Genomic DNA, 22,354 nt, shown 5'->3' with positions numbered 1-22,354 from the left:
CACAAGCCACAGGCATGGCCAGTAGGCTGGACACTCTGACTCCCCAGTTCTGGGAAGCTGAGGCTTGGGAGAATGCGGGGCTAGGAGGCCCAGAGGTGCTCCAGGTGGTCTCAACAGAGTAGCTAGCCCTAACAGCTGGTTTCCACAGCTTCGGAGAAGGAGTGACCCAGAGGCTGGATGAGGCAGAGTGTGGGGGCATTGAGTGGCCTCATGTCCCTCTGTATGTCTCATTGCCCCTTGCCTCTTTATCCAGATGCCTGGGAAGCAAGCCCGTGCGTTGGAGTCCAACCGACTCAGCCAGGCTGCAAGTATTTTCTGTTTCTGCAAAAGGGGCTCAGGGTCTTTGCCTTCCAGGTGCGCCTGGGGTGCAGTCCCAGCCTCTCACCACCGGGGGTGCTGTCCACGCACAGGGACTTCCTGGCAGAGGCAGCGGAGGGACCTCTGGCTGCTTGACACCTGCTAGGCAAGGTTGGGGTGGGCACACTTGTCCTGACCCCAGAATCTTCTATTGCAGTCCTGGAGGCCAAGGCTGAGCCCTGATCGGCCCAAGGGCACAGAACCTGGCACACCAGCGAGCCTGTCTCTGCTGCCCTGGTCCTTGGGCCCCCTTCCCCTCAACCCTTTTCTTGTCCCCCTCCCCCTATGGCTTTCGGCCAGGACTGTGCCCTATTTTTCCGCAAACATTGACAAAGAGAATGGGCTGGGAGGTGGCTTCTGCCTCTGTTAACACCTCCTCTTCCACTCAGCTTCCACTGCCCCTTGTCTAGGGCCTGGGGAGAATCTGGGGCCCCCCATCCATGGAGCCCAGGCCTGTTACCCATCTGACTGCTGGGATAGGTGCGGCAGGGCCCCCAGGGCTTCCAGGTCCGATTCTGCACCCAGGACAGGCAGGGCTATCCCCAGCCCATGCTGGGGAGCCTGGCCCACAGCAGGTGCCTGTGAAATGCTTGTTGATTGAGGTGCTGTTTGACCAAATGGCCCCTTCAGACGGGTTCCAAGAGAATTGGGGAGGCACACGGGGATTTGGTGCTAAACTGGGGGTCCAGTGGCCCCCCTCAAATCGCCAAAGGGCCTGGCGGCTCTGCACGGCCACTTCCAGGCCAGGGCGCAGCCGAGGGGCCTGAGGCTGCCCAGAGGGCCGGCGGGGCTCGTACAGCACGGGAGGGCGCTGCCTGGGCCCGCCCCAAGCCTCTCGGCCCCAGCTTCCGGGGGTGGGGGGACTTCGAGCCCTGCCAAAGCCGGGCAGCCCCGAGGGGCAAAGCCGGCAAAGCCGGACCGAGAGCGGGCTCCGGCCTCCCACAGATCTCCCCGCCCGCGCCCCTCCCGGGCCCCGCCCCTCCCCGGCTCTCCCCGTCTGCCCGCCCCCTCCCGGGCTTCGCCCCTGCCACCGTCCCCTCCCCTGTCCCCCCTCCCTGGCCACCCTTCTGCAGTCCCCGCGTGGCGGCGGCCGCGGGAGCCACGTGTGGCGGCGGCGCGGGGAAGCGCGGCCACGCCTGGCCCGGCCATCGTTCCGACGCGGCGGCGGTGCGCACCGGGCAGCGGCCCCTCGGCGCGTCCGGCCCGGTCCCCGAGCGCGGCGCCGGGAGCATGAGCGCGGGCCCGGAGCGCAGGGCGGCGGCGCCCCCCGGAGGGCTGCCCGCGCCCCGCGCCTCCAAGGTGGAGCTGCGGCTCAGCTGCCGGCACCTGCTGGACCGCGACCCGCTCACCAAGTCCGACCCCAGCGTGGTGCTGCTGCTGCAGTCCCAGAGCCAGTGGGTGCAGGTAGGGGCGGGGTGGGGGGGCGCCCTGTCCCCCCCCCCAGGTGCTGAGTGGGGACCCAGAGAGGAGGTGGGCAGGGTGCAAGGCAGGGTCAGGGCTCGGGTTCCGAGGTCTAGGTACCGGTGTCCAGGAGTTGGGGGGACTGGACTGGAGGCCATGGAGAGGAGCACCGGGTAGAGAGAGGGAGCAGCAAGCCGGGGGGCAGGGACAGGCCCCCAGGTGGGGGTTAGTGCTGGAGTGAGGCTCCCAGGCTTGAGGTGCTGGCAGGGGGCTTGACTAAGGCACGCAGAAGGGAGTGGGGGGTACCGGAGAGCGTGGTGCACCCAATGGGGAATGCAGGGTTGACCTGGGCTCATGGGTCCCCTGTGGCCTGGGGGGGCAACCAGGAGGGCCACTGCTCTGCCGGGTCCTCACCCACCAGGCTGAGGCACCCACACCTCCGATCCCCGAGTGGGAGCGGGGAGGACCAGACAGGGCTGCTGGCTGAGGGGGGAGCGGCTGACTGAAGCTGGGCACTGGTGAGCTGCCGACTTGGTCTCTCACCCAGCCTGTGCTCTTGTGGGCTCTTGTGGCTGAGCTAGCACGAGCCTCCAGGCTCAGCCCAGCACTTGTGGGACAGCTGGGGTCTGGCTTGTGTGCTCCGAGGACCTGTTTCTCCCTCTGATACTCTCGGGTCCCGGGGGTCGCCGGGGTGCCTGCGCAGCCTGCCACCCCTTGTCACGCCTCAGCCCAGCCCTTCCTGTGGGCCTGTCGTGGCCACAGCTCTGGATACTCTACGCCGTGCCAAGTGCTCTCAGTGAGACGTGTGCCTCACCTGGAAAGGTCGAGAAGTGCCTGGCTTGGGCGGGAGAGGCTGGGGGTTGAAGCTGTGGTGGAACTGAGGCGTCCCTCCCCAGGCTGGCTGTGGTGGCTGTGCAGGGGGGCCTGGGTGGGGTGGTGGGGCAGAGGGGGAGGGGGAGACCCCGGTGGTCCCTGCTGGGGACCTGGTCGGGGGGCGACAGACAGGCTGGGCCCCGGCCTGTGAGGGGCACAGAGTCCTGGAGGCTCCATGGGCGGCCGCCCCAGACCCGCTCTGCTCCCCCACGTACTGTGACCTTGCACTGTTCCTTGCCTTCTCCTGACCGGCAGCCTCCTGGGACTGAACCCTAAAGGTCATCAAACTAGGAAGGGAAGGGCCACCTCAGCCCAGTGTGTTTGTGGTGATGGGGACATTGGGAGGCTCTGTGAGGGGGCTTGCTTTGTCTGAGCCCGAGTGCTGATGTCCCTGGTGGGGAGGTGGCCCACCCAGACCCTCCGTCTGATGGTGTGGGAGTTTGCCGACCCTGGAGGATGGCAAATCTACCTCCCCTCCTGGATTGTGCTTTAGGGGGTAGGGGGCCTCAGGTGGAGGAGGGAGCTGAACCCAGGGGGATGTGTACAACTGCCCCAGGCTCCCAGTCTGCCTAGTTGGGGAGAGAGCTCCACTTAGGGTTCGCCCGGCCCGGGATTCTGAGCCAACTGTATTCCTCACTTGCACTGCTTTTGCACAGGACGCTTCCCCTCTCTGAGCCTGTTTCCCCAACTGTGACAGGGATAGAGTGGGCTGTGGTGGGCCTGACATGAGCAGGGGCAAGGAAGCCGCAGCCTAGGTCTCGTGAGGGCTGAGGGTATTTCTTTCAGGGTGGGGGTGCCCGGGGCTCCCGACAGCCCCGCAGCAGCTGAAATCCTGAGGATTGGAGTGTGGGTTGGTGGGGAGGGGGGTCTCCCCAGGGCATGGCCTGCATGCGAGTTCGCCAGAAGCACATGAGGGCAGGTGGGCCCAAGCTGGGTGCCCAGGGCCCGGGGAGTGCATGAGGGGAGCACAGCTCTCCTGAGGGGTCTGCTCAGCCGGGGCTGTCTGCAGGTGGACAGAACGGAGGTGGTCAGAAGCAGCCTGCACCCCGTGTTCTCCAAGGTCTTCACGCTCGACTACTACTTCGAGGAGGTCCAGAAGCTACGTTTCGAGGTCTATGACACCCACGGACCCTGCAGCCTTGGCTGTCAGGATGATGACTTCCTGGGGGGCATGGAGTGCACCTTGGGGCAGGTGGGCACCTGTCCGCTCAGGAGGAGAGGCCCGGGTGGGGGAAGGCATACCTGGGCCAGCGCTGAGGGCTGGGGGACGGCCTGACTGAGAGCCGACCATGGTACCTCAGAGCTCCCTCTGGGACGAGCGTCCCACTCTGCCTGTCTCCAGAGTGCCTGCTCTTAAAAATCCCTTATTAGTGAGTTTTAAAATTATGTAATTTTGAACTGGGTAGAGCAGTCCTGTAATTCAACCTTTGGAAAGGTGTGGTATGGAACATCTGCCTCTTGCCCGTCCCCGGGTTCTGTGCCCTCACGCAAGGAAATGAGTGCACTTTCTCTGTGTGTTTTAACAACACAAACTACAGACTGTCTGTCCACCCTTGTCTCTCCCTGCGGGCAGATGGACCAGCCCGTTGAGGGCTGCTGTCCCCAGAGGGACAGAGGGACGCCGTTTGTGGCCCGGGGATGATGTCCTGTCCCATAGCTCTTCCCTTAGCAGCGCAGGAGGGCGCTGGCTGTCCAGCTATGTGCTGGGCTCGTCCAGCCGCCTCCCTCCCCCTCGGCTCGTGAGGGATGGTGCTTCCCTTCCAGTGTGACTGACGTGCAGTCATGCGTGCAGAGCTCACGGTGGGTGCCGACCAGTTTAGGTACCTGTGTGCATGACCATCTCCCAGCTCCCACAGGAGATGTCTTCACCCCCCCCATCCCCCTCGTCTCCAGCCAACTCGTGCAAGCTTGGCCTGTTCTAGAACTTCCTGTTCACGAAGCACACGGTGTGTTCGCATTTGTGTCCGGTTTCTCTTACCCAACATGATGTCTGTGTGACTCATCCCCATTGCTGTCTGGTTTGGAGCTGGTCCCCCATTTTACAGATGACAGCACTGAGATTAAGGCCGGGCACAGCAGCAGAGCAGGACTCCCCCGCTGGTGGCTTCCCACCTGCCCTTCTCGAGCATGGGAGAGGATAGCGGCACACCCCAGACACAGGCGTAGACACACATGTGTTGCCATGTGTGCACAGACATACATGCACACATGGGCACAGGTCCACGGACGAGGGTACAGAGCATGCTTGGACACGCACAGAGCAGGTATGGGCACATGCGTGTCTAGGTAGACAGGGGAACTTTAGACAACGAGAAGCTCCTTGGAGCCAGCCACCCGCAGACTCGCAGGGCCGGCTGCCATCAGGGGTCAAGGTAAGGCCCCCCCCGTAAATCCAGGACCTGGAGCAAGTCGCTGAGCTCTGCCTGAAACTCCCAGCATCGGCCACCTTGGGGTGGTTAGGGACAGAGAAGAAAGCGCTGATGGACCTTAATGGGTTCACAAACCAGCCATCCCACTTTTCCTCATAGGTTAGAGCCAGAAGTGGAGCCTACCAGTGGGAGAGCCCAGGGAGGCTCGGGTCGTGGCCTCCCTCCCACTCCCACCCCTTAGCCTGTGTGGGCCACCGCAGGTGCAGGGAAGGGTCCCATATGCTCGTGCTCGGGAGCTGGGAGCTGGCAGCCCCACGAGCGTGTGAGGGATGGGAATATCCTCTCTGCTGTGCGGACTCAGCTCCGCCGCAGTCACCGCAGCTCCAGCCCGGCTCCCGCTCCCAGAGCCCGCAGACCTGGGGCTAGGTGAGTGCCCCTGAGGCAGCGTCCGGTCACCACCGTGACAGGTGTTCCCAGGCCTTCGGTGGGTGGAGTCCCTACCAAGTTGGGAGCCTTTGGGGGCTGTGAGGGGCTGTCCTCACCGACCGACCCTTTCTGCAGACCAGGGCACCCACCCCCCTGAGCGCCGGACACAGCTTTCTGGGGTCAACTCACCAGCCCCAGCTAGGGCTCTGTGGGTCCGAATGAGGGCCCAGTGAGGAGGAGGGGGAGGCCCGGGTGGGCAGGCGTGGGGACGGGCCCACAGGGAGGGTGAGCCCCACGGATGTCCAGGGAGCAGCACTGTTTGTACGAACTCAGGGGGTGGTGGGGAGCTTGCTTGGTGTCTCGGTTCTCGCTCTCGAGCCCTCTGCCAGCTTCTGGGCAGCCGGGAACCCAGGGCAGGCCCAGGAACCCCCTTGGCCTCATGGTGCTCAGGGGTTTGAAGCACCTCCCGCCTGGGGACCAGCACGGGCCGTGGAGGAACCGGGCGCGTGTCTGGCCTGGGGTGCGGGAGCTGCTTCTGCCTCATCCTCCCCCAGTGCATGGGCGATGGGCGGGCTCCGGAAGCCGTGGACCAGAGGGCCCCCAACTGAGCCAGGGCTCACAGCCGCACAGAGGGACGTCCATCAGGTGGCCAAGCGTCTCCAGAGAGGGCCCGGGGCTTTGGGGCCCTGGGGCTCAGGTTTGGCTGAGCCGGGCTGCCCAGGGCGACTGAGGGCAGGGTCAGGAGCTGACCCCTCCCTGACTGTTCTGACTTCCAGATTGTGGCCCAGAAAAAGATGACCCGTGCACTGCTGCTCAAGTTCGGCCGGAACGCCGGCAAGTCCACCATCACGGTGAGGCTGCCTGCCTTCCCACCCGGCCCCCCGGCGCCCCGCCCACCCCTCCTTGCTGCTCCTGGCTCGGAGAGGCCCATCCTGGAAGAGGGAGGGGCAAGGCCCCAGGCTGCCTTCGGGGGTCCCGGAGCTCGATGCTGTGGCTTCCCTTCCCAGGTGATCGCCGAGGATATCTCCGGGAACCACGGCTACGTGGAGCTCTCCTTCAGGGCCCGGAAGCTGGACGACAAGGTGTGTGGTGGGTGCCCGCGGCTGGGGGGGGTTTGGCCGGGATGACAGCCCAGCCCCAGCACCACCCTCCCCCTTCAGAGCCTCTCCAGACAGATCAGCCTCAGGGAAACAAGCTTTGCCTGGAGTGAGAGGGGCCTGGAGCCGGGAGCACGCCCCCCCCCCCCCCCCCCCCCCCCCCCCCCGGGCAGGCTGCTCCTGTCCCTGCTGTCCCTGTCACTGGCTCATAGCTGAGTTCTTCCTGAGGGCTGGGCCCCTTCCTGAAATCTCTGTTCAACGATGGGGACACGTGCTCGGGGAGGCTGCCATCCAGACAGTGGAGGAATGGCCTCTGAGCCTGGCTCTGTCAACTCTCCCATGGGGGGGTGGGAGCACATGGGCCAGGGGTCTGACCTGCTGGAAGGTGTCTCCTGCTGCCTCCCCTGGCCTGGGAGATTGGAGCCTGGGGAGGAGGAGCAGGGACAGCAGCTGAGGGAGTTTAGCTTGGCCGGAGAGAGGGTGGGCCTAGGACTGAGAGTTCCAGGAAGGGTACTGGGGAGCCAGTGAAGGCTCGAGAGGGGAGGGCAAGGCCTCAGTTCCCTCCGATAGGCTCCTGCCCTCATTTCATAGCATAGGAGGTGGAGGCTCCGTGGGGGTGGAGAGCACGGCGGGGAAGCGGCAGAGCCGCTCCCGCTCCGCTCAACGAGCATGGCCCCCGCTTCTCCAGGACCTCTTCAGCAAGTCAGACCCCTTCCTGGAGCTTTATCGGGTCAATGACGATCGGAGCGAGCAGCTGGTGTACAGGACGGAGGTGAGGGCTCCCTGATGTCCCCTGCAGTGCTCTGGGGACAGGAACAGTCCCTCCAGTCCCTCCCCTGTGTCCTCCCAGCGCCCACCTCTCTCCCAGCAGGGAGCCCCAGACCAGGCCAGGCGCCTGTCGCTGGAGCCCACAGCTGTGTTTCGTTGTCCCTGCTCGCAGGTGAGGTTAGAGCAGTAAGACACGGTTTCCTCTTGAGATAAATTAATCTGTGTTTAAGAAAAAAAAAAAAAAAAAAGAGGCTATTTAAAGAATACGGGTTCCAGGTGGCCCAGGAATGTGGGGACGCTCTGGAGGTGGTTCCGGGAGCAGCACCAGTCAGCCTGCCCCCTGCCCGTCCCCAGGTGGTGAAGAACAACCTCAGTCCCGTGTGGGAGCCCTTCAAGGTGTCCCTGTGCAACCTCTGCAGCTGCGAGGAGACGCGGCCTCTGAAGGTGGGGCCGGCGGGCCGCCAGGCGGGTGGGGGTGGGGGTGGGGGAGGCCTGCTGCAGGGGGCCCCAGGCGGGCAGGCGGGCTGAGGGGGCCTGGGCTCCCCAGTGCCTCGTCTGGGATCATGACTCCCGCGGAAAGCACGATTTCATCGGGGAATTCTCCACCACCTTTGAGGAGATGCAGAAAGCTTTCCAGGAGGACCAGGTGAGCCGGGCACCCTCCGCCCCCTGCCTGAGAACAGGGAGGAAACTGGGTAAAATCGCCAGTTGGCAAAAGGTTCTCGGGGAGGAGCCACGTGGGCAGGCAGAGCGCTGGCCCTGAGAAGACTGACCACCACGCCGGCCAGGTGGCCAGACCGGGACACCGCTGGAAAAACGCTGTTCAGGGCTGGGGTTTTGAGGCCCCCTGCCCCCTTGTGGTGGGTGTTGGGTAGTGGTGCTCTGGGGGGGTGTCTCTGCCTATCCCTGTCCCCCAGGCCCAGTGGGACTGTGTGAACGCCAAGTACAAGCAGAAGAAGCGTCATTACAAGAACTCTGGGGTGGTGATCTTGGCAGACCTGAAGGTGAGCTGCGGCCCCCACTCACCCTCAGTGGGTCAGGGATCCACACCTACCTAAACTCTGCAGAGAGCCAACAGGCAGGGGGCACGCTTTCCCTGGGAGTCCCCCTTATCAGATGGACCCTCAAAGGCCCCCAACCCCAGAGGCCCAGGGTCTCCAGTCCTTGGGGGAGGGATGGAGGGCAGGAGGAGTCCGAGAAGGGAAGTTGGGGGGATGCTGGGGGTCAGGCCACCCCAGGCAGCTACCCTGGAAGGTGCATCCCTGGGGCTTCAGGCTCCATGTCTGGGCGTGAGGTGCCCTGGGTGGGCCCTGCTGACACCCCTGCCTGGAAGTTCTACAGGGTTCACTCGTTCCTGGACTACATCATGGGCGGCTGTCAGATCCACTTCACGGTGCGTGCCCGGGACCCCTACTCCCCACCCCACCACGCAGAGCCTGGGTGCCCTCCCCACGCAGACAGACGGGGGCCCATGTGCGTATGTGGGTGGACTAAGGCCCTTCTGCAAGGTCCGGAGGGCTCACACACCCCTGCCTGGGCTCTGGGCACAGAGGTTCCCCCCAGGAGGGGCTGGAGCAAGACAGCCCCAGCAGAAGCAGTGACGTGAAGACATGTGAGAAGGGAGCAGAACGACATTTGTTCCTGCCAGTGACAATGCCAGAGGCCACAAGACCCAGCTGTGGTGGCCTGGCCTGGAGAGCCTTTGTGTCACCTCCTTGATCCTTTGTGGACGTGTGGGTTCATGTCGCTGGCGAGCAGCAGCCAGAGGGGCCTAAGGGAAGTGTCCCAGCAGGGGCAGGGGCGGGGGTGACACATGGGGACCCCAGCCCAGGCAGGGCGGCCGCAGAGACAGGGTGGGCCTGGTCTTGGCCTTGGGTCCCCTTCCACCGCCCCTGCCCTAGGGTCGTGGGTCCATGGGACCTGTGCTGTGGGCTCAGGGATGGTGTCCCCTGGGGGTGGGGGCTGGTTTCCTCCTGAGGGTCCAAGCGCCATCCTGGTGTGCTGGTCAGCACAGGTCGCCCTCTGTCCTCCACACCATCACAGAGCTGCGCCCTCGTTGGCACTCCCCGCCAGCAGCTCCGACAGCTCTCACCCCTTACCTGTCAATGGGGATTCTGGGCGCCCGTGGAGCCCGGGGGGAGGGGCCTCGGCTCACGAGCCAGGGTCTCTGCAGGTGGCCATCGACTTCACGGCCTCCAACGGGGACCCCCGCAACAGCTGCTCTCTGCACTACCTCAGCCCCTTCCAGCCGAATGAGTACCTGCAGGCTCTGGCGGCCGTGGGGGAGGTCTGCCAAGACTACGACAGGTGCGGCCCCCACCCCCTGGCCCCCACCCCCCCGGCCTCCCCGGCCTCTCTTCCTCCAGCTCAGTCTTGGGTCCAGGGAGCAGGCATCATGGCTGTACCCACCGGCCGCGGTGGGCGGGGCTTGCTGCACAGGCCGCCCCAGTGTCCCCGCAGGGCTGATCCCCACGGGCAGTCTGGCCCCTGAGGTAGAGGAGGGTCAGAGTCCCCAATGTACTGAGGTGGGGCTGGCCTTTTTTCACGTGGTCCCCCTCACCCTTCACACAAACATGGAGGGTGGCCCACTTGACAGACCAGTAAATTGAGGCCAAGGAGGGGTAGACCCCTCTGTAAGGGGGTGGGTGGCAGAGAGCTGAGGTCCCAAAGACAGGAGGCCAGGGCTTCCCAGGGTCAGGCTGTGGCCCCAGGGTTGGAGTCGGCTCTGTTCCTACCTGGAGGCCTGTGTCCTCCTCATGGCCCTGTGCCTCTGTGTCCCCGGTGTGGTTCAGAGCAGGGCCGGGCACCCAGGGAAGTGGTGGAATGGAGCCTGGGTGTCCCGGCTCTGGCGGGTGTCGTCCCAAAGCACCCCACCCCCAGGGAAACCGTGGACCCTGTGTGATGTGGCTGCCTTTCTTCCAGCGACAAGAGGTTTTCTGCTTTGGGCTTTGGAGCCCGAATTCCTCCCAAGTATGAGGTAGGAGGGCCTGGGGCCAGGGACCCCACACCTTTGCCCCTGCTGGGGCTTCCTGGGCCATGCTGCTTGTCCCCAGCAGAGGCTGTCCTGGGTCCTCCCACTACTGGGAACCCAGCAACCCTGAGCTTCCAGCCAGAGGGACTGACCTTGGTCACCTAGCACCAGTGACCTCTGGAGAACTCAAGAAAACTCTGTGTCTCTGTCAGGAGAAGAGGAATGAGTCTGGAATCTCCCAGTGGCGAACAGCAGAAGAACATGGTGGCGGGAGGGTTGTGCTGGTGTATGTGACTCAGACGCCCTGGCTGTAGGGCTGAGGGGCTAGCTGCTTGCCTGCTCTCCCGGGTGCCTCCCTCCACGAGGCTCTGTCCCCGCGGGGGCCCCAGGGGCTGCAAATCTACCTCTCGCAAGAAGTGGGGGGGTTCCTGGACGGGTGGCCGAGCTGACAGTGCCTCTGCACTCACCCAGGTGTCCCACGACTTCGCCATCAACTTCAACCCTGAGGATGATGAGTGTGAAGGTAAGGCCTGAGGTGGGCCTGGGTGGCGGGTGCCCCCGGGCCAGGCTCACCCTCCTTCCCCCGCAGGAATCCAGGGTGTGGTGGAGGCCTACCAGAACTGCCTGCCCAGGGTCCAGCTCTACGGCCCCACCAACGTGGCCCCCGTCATCTCCAAGGTGGCCCGCATGGCCGCGGCGGAGGAGCACAGCGGGGAGGCCTCCGTAGGTACCGGGGCGGGCGGTGCCGCGGTGTGGGGGGCATGGAGATCAGGGAGGCGCAGAGCTGGGGGGCACTGAGGGCTGCAGGAGGGCCCCAAAGCCCCCCTAGAGGCACAGGTGTCCTCGCCCCCGCGGGGCCACACCCCCGGGGGCAGGTTTGCCCGGAGCCCTCCCTATAGGCAGCTGTCTGCTGCGCGAATATCTTTTTTTGTTTCTATATTTTTCACAAATAATATTGTGCTGAAGGTTTCAATCTGCTTTACTTTTCCTTTCCTTTTCTTTTTTTAATGTTTTGTTTATGAGAGAGAGAGAGAGGAGTGAGGGGGGAGAGTCCGAGGGCGAAGCAGGGTCCCTGCTGAGTGCGGAGCCCAGCTCAGACCTGGACCTGGGATCATGGCCCGCGAGGGAGGCAGGCGCCTCACCGCCGGAGCCCCAGGCACCTCCCTGCTTTACCTTTTCCACATGTCTGTGGTTGTTTGTGCTCCTGTGTGCCCAACGGTCCGTTGCTTTAACTATTTTGTAAAAGAGCCCACACTTACAGAAGGGAGGTCCGTCTTCACCCGGGCTCACCGGACTCGGACTTGCTTCCCGCTTCCTCCCAAGCCTCTCCTCCTTCCCTGCCCTCCTCCCTGACCTGTGTCCCTCCTCCCCTCCCCTCACATGCGTGTGTTATTGTGACTTCTTCTGAAGCAGTTGAGAGCTAGCTGCCAACCTCCAACAGCAAGGATTCTGTGCCCAAGCACAGCTGGGCTTCAAGCCCAGGGCGCTGAAGGAGACCCCTTCTGATCTCAACCCCCTTCCACGTGTGTCTACATTTGCCTCTGGTCGCTGGATCTGCCTGGCGTCCTGGTCTCCTGACCTGTAGGGCCCCTCAGCTTCGCTCTGTCCTTGGGACTTGCCATGATCCAGACTCCAGCCACCGGGACGGCCCCTCACCCTGTTGGGGCCACCCCACGGTTTATGCTCTCTCGCCTAGGCACAGCGGCCCCGACACCAGGGCTGCATGCAGCCCCTCGCCCTGTGATTTCCTAAGACTCTGCTGTGTGTTTCCTGCTATCTGTGCGTTCTCTGACACACAGCACAAATATCAACGTCAGGAAATGTAATTTAGATACAGTTGTTTCTTTTTCTTTTTTTTTTTTAAAGATTTTATTTATTTATTTGACAGACAGAGATCACAAGTAGGCAGAGAGGCAGGCAGAGAGAGAAGAGGAAGCAGGCTCCCTGCTGAGCAGAGAGCCCGATGCGGGGTTTGATCCCAGGACCCTGGGATCATGACCTGAGCCGAAGGCAGAGGCTTTAACCCACCGAGCCACCCAGGCGCCCCTAGATACAGTTGTTTCACTGATTTATAGAATACGTTCCAATTTCATTCACTTCCCCAGTGATAATCCCAGAGCACTGCTATTTCTGGCACAGGACCCAGTCGAGAATCAAGGACAGCAGGCACCTTCCCATATGATTTTGAAGCACATCCCAGACACATAATTTCATCTGTAAATGTCTGTATAAACCTCTAGAAGAGAGAAAACAGCCACCGTGCCGTGAGCACACCTAAAAGGCCACAGCAGTTCCCTCACTGTCGGAACAGTGAACGGGACATCTCTCGGTAGCACCCGTGTCCGGCTGGCTAATGCAAGTCCTGATGGCTGTAGCGGCAGGACTGGGGTGAAATGGCCCCCGTGTAATTGGTGGCTGTGTCCCCGCCTTCCCCTGCTGTCCGGCCAGTGGAGGGGGTGTCCTGCAGGGTCTCCTGGTCTCGAGGCTGCTGCCAGGATGCTTAGGAGCATTCACCACAGTCTTGTCTTCTGGTTCCTGTAAACAGAGGTGGGGGGAGGTCCGCAGGAGGCACTCGTGTCTGCCTCTGTCCTCCCTGGTGTTCTGAGCCCCCGTCGTCACCAGAATGCCCTCCCATAGGGGCTTCTGTGGGCTCTCAGCTTGCTTCCTGCAGAGCAGTGTTGGCACGGTGGGGAGGTGCTCAGGCTGACCTGGGACCTACTTCTCCGTGCTCCCCACCCAACCTTTCCCCTCTCTTTCTGTCCGAAGGAAAGCAGCGTCACTTCATCCCAAGTCACACATGGTTTCCTGGGGCCGGACCACAGTCACCCACTTCCCAACCCAGGAGGGCCCCATGCTCACGGCAACGGAGCTCTGTGTTTGAGTAGCAGAGCTGAGGTCGCCCCAGACCTAGTCGGAGGGGCAGGAGGAGGGCGTGAGGGCTTTCCTGAGGAGGGCCGTGTCCACGGGGCTGAGAGCTGGGTCTAGCCAGGGGTCCTCAGACTGCCCTGTGCACGGTCACTCCTCCCATGGGTCTGGGGCTCAGAGGGGGAGATGGGGAGCGGGTGGTTGGGGCCTCTAGGCAAAGGTGACCTTGTTGGGTGCCCATTGGTCTTTCCCTCACGTGGTGTCACAGTGTTGGCGCCCACTGGGCCAGGGTCTTCTTTTTTCTCCTTTATGTTTTCTCTTGTCCAGGTTTTTTATACTGATTTTTAGTAGTTCTGTTTTTTGGGATTTTTTTTTAAAAGATTTTATTTTTTTATTTATTTGACAAAGACACACGGAGAGAGGGCACACAAGCAGAGGGAGTTGGGGAGGGGGAAGCAGACTTCCTGTAGAGCAGAGAGCCCGATGCGGGACTTAATCCCAGGACCCTGGGACCATGACCTGACCCGAAGGCAGATGCCTAACGACTGAGCCAACCAGGTGCCATTTGGGGGGATTTTTTGTGTTGGTTTTTTAAAGATTTTATTTTGTAAGTAATCTCTACACCCGATGTGGGGCTTGAACTCACGACCCTGAGATCAAGAGTTGCATGCCTGAACCAGCCAGCTGCCCTGTTTTTTTGTTTTTTCAGGTTTTTTTTGAGAGAGAGAGAGAGAATGCAGTGGTAGGGGTGAGTGAGGGGCAGAAAGACTCTCTAGCAGACTCCACGCCCAGCACGGAGCCTGACACAGGGCTCACTTTCACAGCCCTGAGATCATGACCTGAGCTGAAACCAAGAGTCAGACGCTCACCTGACCGAGCCACTCAGCCACCCCAACCCCTGTTTTGGTTTTTGTTTTTTTTAACAAAGGAAACAGACTTTTATTTGCGACTAGTCCCCATCTGTCTTTGTGCTGAGCCCCTGGCCAGGCTGGGCGGAGGGCGTCCTTCCTCAGAACTTCCTCAGATCAGCGTGCAGGAGTCACCACCTACTGAGAGCCCCCAGGACTCTCCTTCTCAGGCCTCAGACTCGGGTTTGGACCCAGGCTCCAAGGGATCGAGGCAGAGGCGGGACAGGCTGAGAGTGGGGGGAGCATCCAGCCCGGGAAGTGAGCTCACGACGCCCTGTTGTTGTGACGTGTGACACTTCCACAACAGCTCCTGAGGCCCACGGCGGCGACCAGGCCGTCTACGGAGGGGAGCGGGTTGGGGGGCTTGCAGCTGCCTGGGGGTAGATGCGGTCCTCAAGGGTCCCCAGGCCGCCCTGCCCACCCTGTCCCTGTGCCCTCAGCAATACTACATCCTGCTGGTCCTGACCGACGGCGTGGTGACCGACATGGCCGACACGCGGGAAGCCATCGTGCGCGCCTCCCATCTGCCCATGTCCATCATCATCGTGGGGGTGGGCAACGCCGACTTCACAGACATGCAGACCCTGGACGGGGATGACGGCGTCCTGCGCTCGCCGCGGGGCGAGCCAGCTCTCCGGGACATCGTGCAGTTTGTGCCCTTCCGGGAGCTCAAGAGCGTGAGTGCGGGGGCGGGGGGCTGTCCAGGGCCTGCCTGCCCCCGCAGCAGGAAGCGCCTGGAAACCTTCCTATTATGAAAATATTGAACTCACCCATGGGAGGGAGGGCAGCACCGCGGGCTCCCCAGGCACTTTCAGACCCTTTGTGAGATACAGGAGGGAAATTCATGACCTGTGGACACACTGACGGGGTTTTATGGGGGGAGGGGCGCCCACCTCCTTCCTGCCTCAGACTTGCCCTGTGTGCCTGGGTAGGGGGGCAGGGCCACTTGGGTGCAGGTGCCATTCGGGACAGGCCCCCGTGCCGGCAGCAGGGGGCACTGCAGCCTCGTCTTCTCAGGTCTGGGTCCCCTACCAGGGCTCTCCTGGCCACCGGGAGACTTACTGGTCAGCTGTGGGACAGAGTCCACCTCCCCTCGAGGATGGAGCCCCACCTCCAGAGGATGAGGCTAGGGTGTGATGGGCTGGGGGCTGGAGGGCCCGGAGGGCGCCCAGCTGTAACCCCGCTGTCCCCACTCTGAAGGCGTCCCCCGCGGCACTGGCCAAGTGCGTGCTAGCCGAGGTGCCCCAGCAGCTGGTGGAGTACTACAGCTACAGGGAGCTGCCTCCCAGAGGCGGCGGCGCCCAGGACCGGGAGGCCGGCCCCCCGGAGACCGCCGGGCCGCCGGGAGTGCAGCCAGGCTCTGTCCCCAGCACCCTCGAGGTCCCTTAGCTCCCCCTACACCCCCACCCCCACCTTCCCGAGCCCTCCTGTGCCCACCCCGGCCCACCCCTATGGTTCTGTGAGCCTGCTGCCTAGACCAGACCTGGGATCCCCAGGGCTGAAGGATGAACAGATCCAGGCCTGGTGATCCCCAAAACAGGCGCTGAAGGTGTGGGGGTGCTGGCGGTGGCCCCTCAAGTCTGGCCCCACCCCCACCAGGCCTGTGTGGATCCATGCAGGGAAGGGATTCCTGAGGGGCGCTTGGGGATTGGGGGATTTCTGCTTTGCAGCTGACCTCCAGGCTGCCCTCCAGTTGTGGAGGAGACCCCGAGATGCCCCAGACCCCCAACCCACAGCCAAGATTCCTCCCGCTCCCTGCTCGCTCCCACCTCCGCGCCAGGATCTGTGGGGTCTGCGGCTGGGGGCTGAAGCATAATAAAGTGTCATTTCGTCCTCGAGCAGTCTGTGCCTTTGCTGTGGCCGCTCTGGCCTCCCCACCCTTGCAGCAGAGCACTGCACCCCTCTGGAGGGGTGAGGCAGGTGAGTCTGCCCCCTCCCATCCCCACATGGGGACAGTCTCCTAGATCCAGCAAGGAAGGGTTCTCTCAGGAATGCAGGGGTGGCAGGAGGCGGTGCTCCACCCAAGGAAGGGCCAGGGCTGCAGCGACTGCCCCCACACCCTGAGGGGCCACTCCTTGGCCTCCTGTGGTCCACTGCCTGAAATCTGCCTTCCTGACTCAGGGTGGGGAGAGGCTACCAGGCAGGGACCTGGGTGCCTTTAACCAGCAACTCAGCTTTACAGGGACCCACCATGCTACTCGCTGTCTGGAGCACCCCTGCCAAAGCCGCCCAGCCCTGTGTGTGGGGGGTGTCCTTTAGAGATTTCCCCAGCAATAGCTTGTCTAGGAAAATCCAGCTGTTCTGACCCTAAATCTAGGCCCTCCCACCTACTCGCACATCCATCCGTCCATCCACCGATCTATCCAACCACACATCCGTCCATCCAGCCTTCCCTCCCTCCCTCCATCCACCTATACCCATCCATTCATCTACCTGTCCACCTGTCCATCTCTCTGTCCGTCCGTCCATCCATCCATTCATCCACCTATCCATCCGTCCATCCGTCCATCCACCCACCCACCCACTCTGGAGGCCTATTTTTAGCTCCTGATTCATCTTCTGTTAGGCAAGGATCATGGGCATTACCATGGTAACCTAGCTACTGCTGAATTCTGGAAGAGCCGATGTTGGTCTCTTTGGGGACGGAGAGGACATGAGAGAAACAGCCCCCTCCTTCCACACTGGGAGGCAGCAGGGTTCCAAGATGGGAGGGTGTGTCAGTTGTGTCCTCACCCTGCCACCAAGTCATGGATTTCAGTGGCAGAAGTCCTCAGATCATTCTGGATTCCATTCAGGGATGAAGCCAAGGGAACTGGTCAATTAGGATCTCGGGGGTAGAAGGCACAAAGAGTCAGCTCAGAAGAATGGGAGGGGTCTGCGCTCAGCCGCTAGGCAGCAGGATTAGGCCCAAGAAGCCGCTCTGGGCCCGGGTGGGGGTGGGGGGCAAAGGGGCCTGATGAGCCCGCAGTGGTGGAAGGGTTCATTTTTGGAGCTGTTGCCTTAGCAAAGATGTAGCCACTCCCAGAACATGCAGGTCCAAGAAGGAGCAGAGGTGTGAGGCCTCTACCTCCGCCTCTACCTCCCCTCTCCACCTCCACCCTCCACCTCCACCCTTTCCTTCTGCCCTCTCTCCTCGGGCCAACAGGAAGCAGGGAGCCATCTGGACGCAGCCTACGTCGATGCCCTCCTGGAATGGCGGAAAACAGGAGGCGGTGGGCCTGGGGCCTGGCCGTAGGGCGGGGCTCAGCTGGGCACGTGCAGGTGTGTGGGGGGCTGCTCAGAGAGGTGGGGCAGCACGGGGTCACCAGCTCAGCTGTCACGATATGGTGACTATTACGAGTCGGAGCCCAACATCAGCCGGGGCCTGAGCTGGCCAGGGAGACTCCGTCCCGGGACTTCTGTTGACATTTGACTTTTTCTTGAGCTGCTGAGTGGGTGGCGTGGGAGCCAGGAACGGCCAGTGACCCCTGTGCCACCACGAGGGCTGGGGCCACCTGGGAATGAGATGACACAAAGGAACTAGGCCAGAGGAATCACTGTAGGAGGGGCCTAGTCCCGAGCCCTGAGCTCAGACTGGCCTGCTGAGGGGCCACTCGTTCCTGCCCCACCCGGATCAGCTGGGGGTCCGTTTCCACCACTGCCCCCCAGATTCTGGCCCAGACGGATGGCAAATCCTCCCATCACAGAGAAGAAAAGCAAGGCTCAGAACAGTTAAGTGACTTGCCCAGGGCCACACAGCTGGCCCGGGGCAGAAGCAGGACTCGCCAGCCCCATGCAGTTCCAGGATGTCTTTCACTACAGCACCTTCCACCAGGGATCTGATCTGTCTGGCTCTGAGCTCCAGAGCGGCTTCTAGGGAGGGAGCTAGGACAGGGTGGCCGGAAACGCTGCCGGCCGTCATGGAGACCCGCAGAGCCTCACTCATGCTTAGAGCGGCCTGGGATGTGAATTTTCTCAGCAGTCAGAGCCAGGAGGTGTGGACAGAGGACCCCAGAGTCACCCTGGGATTGACTCACTTCAGAAATAGTCCCCAGCACACTGTTTGGAGTGGCCCCCTTGTCAGAGGATGGGTTTGGGATTTGCAGACAGCAAATGTGCTCTCAGTGGCCAGCTGCCTAAGCTCTGGCCCAGAGTCAGACTGGACACCTGCCTCCAGCTTCCAGGAACAGCTTCCAGGACAAGTCACGTCCTCATCTGCCATGAGAGCTTTAAGTCACAGCCCTAATTCCATGGCAGCCTCCTTCTCTTAGAACCTGGGAAGGCTTAGGGTCCTATGTGACCCTCCAACGCTTGGCCCTGAAAATGCTGCTTTGCTGTCTTGCTCACTGGAGACACTGGCTTTTGGGACCCGGTTGCCAGGCTGCAAAGAAGTGGAAGCCGTCCATCCAGCCGAGGCCCCCGCTGGCTGGCCACAGGCGTGTGACACCACAAGAGGGGTCCCCCAGCCTGGCTGAGACTCTAACTGCATCCTCAGGAGGGGGCCTGAGCCAGATTCCCCTGGCGGATCCTGTCTGGTAGTCCTGACCCACAGAAATGGTATGAATTCATCCAGGTTTGCTGTCTTTCTAAGCCACCAAGTTTTCATATCTTTTTGTTTAAGATTCATGTATTTATTGGATAGAGACACAGGGAGAGAAGGATCACAAGCAGAGGGAGAGGAAGAGGTAGAAGCAGGCTTCCTGCAGAAAGGGGATCCCAGGACCCTGGGATCATGACCTGAGCTGAGGGGAGGCGCCAGGGACGGACACCCCGGGGCCCCTGGTTGCAGTTTGTTCTGCAGCGGCAGAGAACCGACACACTCTCTTCAGAGGGGTCTCCCTGGCGCCGGATGGGCGGTCCCCAGGGCCCAGCCCAAGATGCTGGCTGGGTGCAGAAACACCAGTTTTGCAGAGGAGCGTGGCTGCTCCTGGTTCGGAGCGAGGTTTGGCCAGAGCTCGCTCTCTGGAGAGCTTGGCCCCCCCCCCGCCCCCTCCCGGCCCCCCGCCGGCCGGCCGCCTCCCCACGGAGCCCAGGCTGGGCCTCGGAGGCTCGGACTCCGGGTCAGCGCGCCCGCCCAGGGTCTGCCGCCCCCCTCCCCGGGTCAGAGCCGGCGGTGCGCGCGCGGAGGGCCACCGGGGGCCGCGGAGCCTCGAGGCTGCGCTTCCTTCCGCGGCGGCGCCCAGGCCCGCAGCTGCGACTGAGGACGCGTCACCGGTGCGGGGGCGGGCGCGGGGCTGCCAAACCCGCAGCCGGCCTCGGAGCGGGGGGGGGGGGGGGGGGGACGCTTCCGTGTTCCCCGCCCCCGCCCCCCGTCGCGGCACTGACGTCTGGCCCGGCGCCCCGTGGGCGTGCGGAGGACCTCAGCGTCCCTGGCCCCGCCGAGCCGGGCTCCAGCCTCGCTGCACGGAGCTCCCGCGCCCCCGCGGCCTCTCCTGAGCCCCGTTTTCCAGAGGGGACCGGCTCGGGGACGCAAAGTCCCTCGGCCCGCGAGCAGCAGGGGGAGGGGCGGGCGCGGGGGTGGCAGCGGGGGGGGGGGGGGCGGGACCTCACCGCGCGATGGCGCGGATCGAGGACTCAAAGCCGGAGCCAGAACCCGCAGCGCTGGGCTGGGGGCCCGTGCGCGCGTCCCCACGGGGCCTGCACGTGCGGCGGGGGGCGGGGGCTCTCTGTCCTCCGCCGCTTTGGTGAGGTCCGTGTCCCGCTCTGGTGGCCCTCACCGCCTCCCTCTCTCTCCCTGGCCAGGCCAAGCGTGTGTGCCGATGGCCTGCTTCTCTGCTCACGGCAGACACCCAGGGTGGACCGCAACACCCGTGCACACCAGGTGTGCAAACACGAGAGCAGAGAACCCTTCTCGGGCCCTGCCGTCCACCTGCGCTCAGGGGGTGGCCTCCTGTGGCCAGTCAGTGTCACTGAGTGCTCAATTTGGACCAAGCTGGATGGGGAATCCTGGAACATGGCAGGCGTGAGATGAGGGGTAGGGCCTTGTGGGGTCGGATGCTTCCTGATGCGGAGGGGGGCTGGGGCCCGGCCCCCTGGGGGGGCACACTTCACACCCATTCATCCAGTGCTTGCTGAGGAGCCAGCACAGTTCATGCCCAGTACCCGTCTGCAAGAGGGGGCTAGTGGTCCCCCTTCAGACAGGACCTGAGGTCAGCTCTGCGGTGCACTAGAGGTGGCCCCTCCCGCAGCCCGCAGGAGAGTGGGAATTCGCTCTTCCCTGTCCCTGGCCTCTTCTAGGTGTCCCCAGACTGTCCCAGCTACAAGAACCTGAAAAACTCCCCCTGCTGAGTTCCCAGCTGTGTGGCGGGGCCTGGCGCCCAGGCAGTCCTTGGACACCTGTCAGGGCCTCACTGGGGACCGGCTCCACAGAGTGACTGGCCAGTGCTTCATGGTCACACTGAGGTGGGAGCACCCAGGAGGCAACAGCATTAGGACAGCAGAGCCCACAGCTGACCCTGAGCCCCAATTCCGCTCACGCAGGAGCTGGGGGTGCACTGGGGCCAAGGAAGAATGGAAGGAAAGAGGACAGTGCTTGCCGGGAGAGAAGCCCCTAGAAGGTTGACCAGGGAACCCCAGGCCCCATCGTCGGGTCCTCCACCTGGGAGCACAGCGGCCATGTATTAAATGTCGGCTGTGTGCCAACACTGAGAGCAGAAGGGGTCGGCACGAGCACCCCTGACACGCACGGGCTGGCCCGAATACGTGCCCGTGTGGCTGAACCAGTTCTGGAGCTGCCGGAGCTCCTTCCAGCCTCGCCGCTCTGACCACTGCCCTGCCTCCGAGCCTTGGCCTCCTCTCGTGCCTACTGAGGGGAGCATCTGGGCCATAGTACACAGATACTAGGGGTCAGTGGGGGCTTGTCCTCTCCTCTTTTGTGGTAATAATGCCCCAGTTTTCAGTAGGGCATGCGGTTGTCCTGATAGAGACTACCTTTCTCTTGCTCCCAGCTGTGCCCCTGTGACTACATGTTAGGTAATAATGTGAGCATGTGTGGTTTGTGTCTCAGGCCATGCTTCTCTCTCCTCTTTCCTTCCTGTGGCTTGGATTGAGACGTAATGGCTGGAAGTCAGCAGCCCTCTTGCACCACAGATGAACATGGAAGTAGAAACCATACAGCATAAATCAAGAAGATAGGAGGGCCCAGGTCCTGGACACAGTTCTGAAATGACCACCTGTGAATTCCTTGAAGGCAAGAAGGTTATAAACTTTAATTATCCTTACAACAGGGTCTAAAACACTTAGCACTTGCATCACTAAGTTGCTGGAAATGTCTGCCATCATTGCTATGGGTGTTGCTGTAGGCAAAACCTCAGAAGGGACATCGGGCTCAGCCTTGGTGACCCAGGAAGGCTTCCCTGAAGACATGGCATGTAGGTGGACATGTGATGAGTGGGAACAAGGAGAGTCACTTCTGGGGCAGGCAGTGATTCTCAGAGCCCCTAGCTGGGAGTCATGCCTCCTGTGTGGGATCATCAGAGTCTCCCTATTGGGCCCTGAATTCTCTGAATTCCTTGCTAGGTGGTCAGACCCTGCCTCGGGTGGACCCGTCATGTCTTCAGGTGTGTCCCAGCCGACTGTCTCTTGTCTTCCTCTGCTTCTGGGTCTTGGACCTCATTACTGAACATAAACATTTTTCTTCTTCTAACAAAGGCAATTTGTGGTCTTTGTAGAAAAATTAGAAAACCTAAGTAAGCAAAAATAATTTAACAGAACACCAGCCCGTCCACCGGCATGGCAGCTGTGGGAACACCTTGGTGCATTCCTGCCCAGAGTCGTCCTGAATGTTCACACACTTACTTTGTAACAGAGGAAAACCAGCATCAGCCTGTATGCGGGGCCGGGGGGGTTAGGGGGAGGAATGTGCGGCCCATGGGCTTCATGGGAGCTTCATGGCTCATGGCTTCCGCAAGCCACTTGAGGATGAAGCGTGTGGGGGCAAACAGGGCTTTTAGCTGAGGGATGGAGAGAACCAGGGAGGGGCCCTGGGGACTCCCCAAGAAGAAGGGGAGGGGAGGTTTGGTTCACCCCAGAGGCAGGCAGGACACCGCTTTTCTCAGCTTTGGGAACTGTGGGGTCTTCCCACATCAGCATCCCTGTGATGGCCTGAAAGGATCTCTCCCCCATGAGCCCCTCCTCCATCACAGGATTCCCCCTTACCCCATTTCAGAGGCTGATTTGTCCTCACGAGCGACCCTTCAGCGAACACGCTGAGCAAGTCCATGCCTACGTCCTCCCACAGATGTTTCCACGTGACCTTGTGGCCTGCGGCCCATCAGTGGCCGTCTGAATCACCCTCCCTCGCCTCCTGGGACGCCAACATGCTTGCACACGCCTGTAACG

At 62.3% G+C, this 22,354-nt stretch overlaps 1 protein-coding gene across 2 annotated transcripts; it reads left to right on the top strand.

The window, feature by feature from the left end:
- Positions 1-1,491: 1,491 nt before the first annotated feature.
- Positions 1,492-15,868, top strand: CPNE7 (copine 7). Of its 2 annotated transcripts, none has more exons than XM_047710121.1 (15): positions 1,492-1,761; positions 3,641-3,823; positions 6,203-6,277; positions 6,434-6,508; positions 7,212-7,295; positions 7,646-7,735; positions 7,839-7,937; positions 8,209-8,295; positions 8,625-8,684; positions 9,465-9,598; positions 10,214-10,268; positions 10,734-10,785; positions 10,852-10,985; positions 14,476-14,712; positions 15,236-15,868. In XM_047710121.1, the coding sequence occupies exons 1-15, from the start codon at positions 1,588-1,590 to the stop codon at positions 15,422-15,424; spliced, it is 1,728 nt and encodes a 575-aa protein (XP_047566077.1). In that variant the 5' UTR covers positions 1,492-1,587; the 3' UTR covers positions 15,425-15,868. The 2 variants fall into 2 exon arrangements, with proteins under 2 accessions (XP_047566077.1, XP_047566078.1); XM_047710122.1 differs by having other exon boundaries at positions 1,494-1,751.
- Positions 15,869-22,354: the final 6,486 nt, after the last annotated feature.

This window comes from Lutra lutra, chromosome 17 (assembly GCF_902655055.1).
Source record: "Lutra lutra chromosome 17, mLutLut1.2, whole genome shotgun sequence".
NCBI lineage: Eukaryota > Metazoa > Chordata > Mammalia > Carnivora > Mustelidae > Lutra > Lutra lutra.
This window is presented reverse-complemented; position numbering and strand designations above follow the sequence as displayed.

What these genes read in the sequence shown, in the direction of transcription:
- CPNE7 (XM_047710121.1), top strand. Translation starts at nt 1,588, where the DNA reads ATGAGCGCGGGCCCGGAGCGCAGGGCGGCGGCGCCCCCCGGAGGGCTG. An exon ending in CCGGCAAGTCCACCATCACG is followed by an intron (nt 6,278 to 6,433) that starts GTGAGGCTGCCT and finishes TTCCCTTCCCAG; the next exon opens with GTGATCGCCGAGGATATCTC. An exon ending in CCTTCCGGGAGCTCAAGAGC is followed by an intron (nt 14,713 to 15,235) that starts GTGAGTGCGGGG and finishes CCCACTCTGAAG; the next exon opens with GCGTCCCCCGCGGCACTGGC.